This window comes from Scylla paramamosain, unplaced genomic scaffold, assembly GCF_035594125.1.
Source record: "Scylla paramamosain isolate STU-SP2022 unplaced genomic scaffold, ASM3559412v1 Contig1, whole genome shotgun sequence".
Classification (NCBI taxonomy): domain Eukaryota; kingdom Metazoa; phylum Arthropoda; class Malacostraca; order Decapoda; family Portunidae; genus Scylla; species Scylla paramamosain.
This window is the reverse complement of record NW_026973666.1, coordinates 3,617,949-3,620,000: the sequence shown is the minus strand read 5'-3', so window position 1 is coordinate 3,620,000 and position 2,052 is coordinate 3,617,949. Positions and strand designations below refer to the sequence as shown.

General features: G+C 38.3%; 1 protein-coding gene across 2 annotated transcripts in view; it reads right to left on the bottom strand.

Moving 5' to 3' along the window:
- The window catches only part of LOC135095680 (delta-1-pyrroline-5-carboxylate dehydrogenase, mitochondrial-like), a 10,913-nt gene extending 10,745 nt beyond the window's left edge, over positions 1–168 (bottom strand). For both annotated transcript variants that reach the window (XR_010264470.1, XM_063996692.1), the window contains exon 1: positions 83–168. Coding sequence is in view for 1 of the 2 variants with exons in the window: in XM_063996692.1 (XP_063852762.1) it covers positions 83–162 (80 nt within the window). In the remaining variant the exon portion in view is untranslated. The remainder of the gene's footprint in view (positions 1–82) is intronic.
- Between the last annotated feature and the right edge of the window lie 1,884 nt (positions 169–2,052).

Here is a 2,052-nt window from a genome sequence, read left to right as displayed (position 1 = left end):
TCACCCACACCCATCCCACCCCCTCCATACATGTGCCACACCCCGTCACACCCACACACACCCTCTCCTTCCTCTCCATTACCGTCTAAGGGTGGAAATAAGCGTGTTCCTCAGGGGTGACAACATCCTCCCTCTCGCACAGCTGATGGCCAACTGATACATTTTCCAGCTTCGTTTTCTTTTATCTGTAGCGCAGCCTTCAGAAATCTGAAGCCTGGATGAGTAATAATCTGAATTCCCTTATTTTACGTCTAATACGTATTTAAATGAGGTGATATCTTAAGTACTAATTCGTATTTTGTTATAGATGCATTTTTTGTATGTTGTTTGCGTTTAAAATACACCGTTTTTCTTTATTTAAAAGATTCTCTACGCACGGATTTTCGTATGTTGTGATATATAAATCCGAAGATATCTCCAGAATTTTATCGCGCGCCTAAAAAATCTGAATAATCCTCAGATTTCTTTATTCTACTTCTGAAATAACCTTAGACTCTCCTGATTTTTGTGCCACGAATGACAGAAATTCGTAGCTGCCTCCCCCCCTTCAGCTGGTCGTCTGCTAAGAAGAATATTGCCAAGTATTAGGAAACTTCCACTCATTCCTTTACCTTACACTGCCGTTCCTTTACGTTTTAGGGAATATTTAACGGTGTTTTTATATTAGTTATCAATTGATCTATAGTTCTGGTTTGTTAGCAGTTTTTGAAAAGGGTTATTTAAAAGGGTTATTTAAGGGAACTTGACAACCGGCTTAGGGGAAACAGCCATTCTCTCTCTCTCTCTCTCTCTCTCTCTCTCTCGTTTGTTTCTTCATTCATTCATTTATTGTCTTCTGTCTTTCTCTTTTGTCTTTCTTGTTTTGACTCTCTCTCTCTCTCTCTCTCTCTCTCTCTCTCTCTCTCTCTCTCTCTCTCTCTCTCTCTCTCTCTCTCGTTTAGGCCTATTGGCTCTCTTGCAGCTACTTTCTCTCTCTCTCTCTCTCTCTCTCTCTCTCTCTCTCTCTCTCTCTCTCTCTCTCTCTCTCTCTCTCTCTCTCTCTCTCTCTCTCTCTCTCTCTCTGAAAAAAAAATATGTATTGATTCATTTATCGCTTCTAGGTTAAATCGTAAGGTTTGCGAATTTTTACGTGACTTTAAAGTATTTTTATAGTTAAAATATCAATAAATACATTTTTGTTTATTTTTTTTTTTTGTTTGTTTATCTGCATCGCTATTCACTTATCGCTCTAAGTTAAGTGATATACATAAATAATCAAATAGGATGATTAAGTACGTTTCTTGATATCTTAAATTATAATCCTTTCCTTACCAAACCGTACACAAGACAACCTAACCGAACATCAACATAATGACCTAACCTGATCTAGCCTAACTTCACCCACCGTAAACATAACATGACCTTACTTACCCAAATATAAACTAAGTGACCTACCCTACATTAACTTATAACTTGACCTGACCTAGCCTAACTCTTTCCACCAGGGGCTGTGTGTGTGTGTGTGTGTGTGTGTGTGTGTGTGTGTGTGTGTGTGAGCTTGAGAACGGCTGAACTGTTTAGAAAGGAGACTGGTTCAACCCTACCTGTACTCTCTCTCTCTCTCTCTCTCTCTCTCTCTCTCTCTCTCTCTCTCTCTCTACCTGTACTATATATGCCGCAGGTGGTGGTGGTGGTGGTGAAAGTAGATTTATATTACGTAGGGGCTGAAACACCTGGCCGTCTACCTGTGTGTGTGTGTGTGTGTGTGTGTGTGTTGCCTTGCTAGTCTATTTCATTCGATTTGTTTGTGAAGTTATCAATATTATTTTTTTCTGTTTCTGCTCTCTCTCTCTCTCTCTCTCTCTCTCTCTCTCTCTCTCTCTCTCTCTCTCTCTCTCTCTCTCTCTCTCTCTCTCAATTCAAATATAATAATAATAATAATAATAATAATAATAATAATAATAATAATAATAATAATGACGACGACAACATCATAATAAATCAATAATCAAATGAAATAATAGAGTAATAATGAAATAAATGAGTGTATGATCCAAGCACCACAGTCTTCTA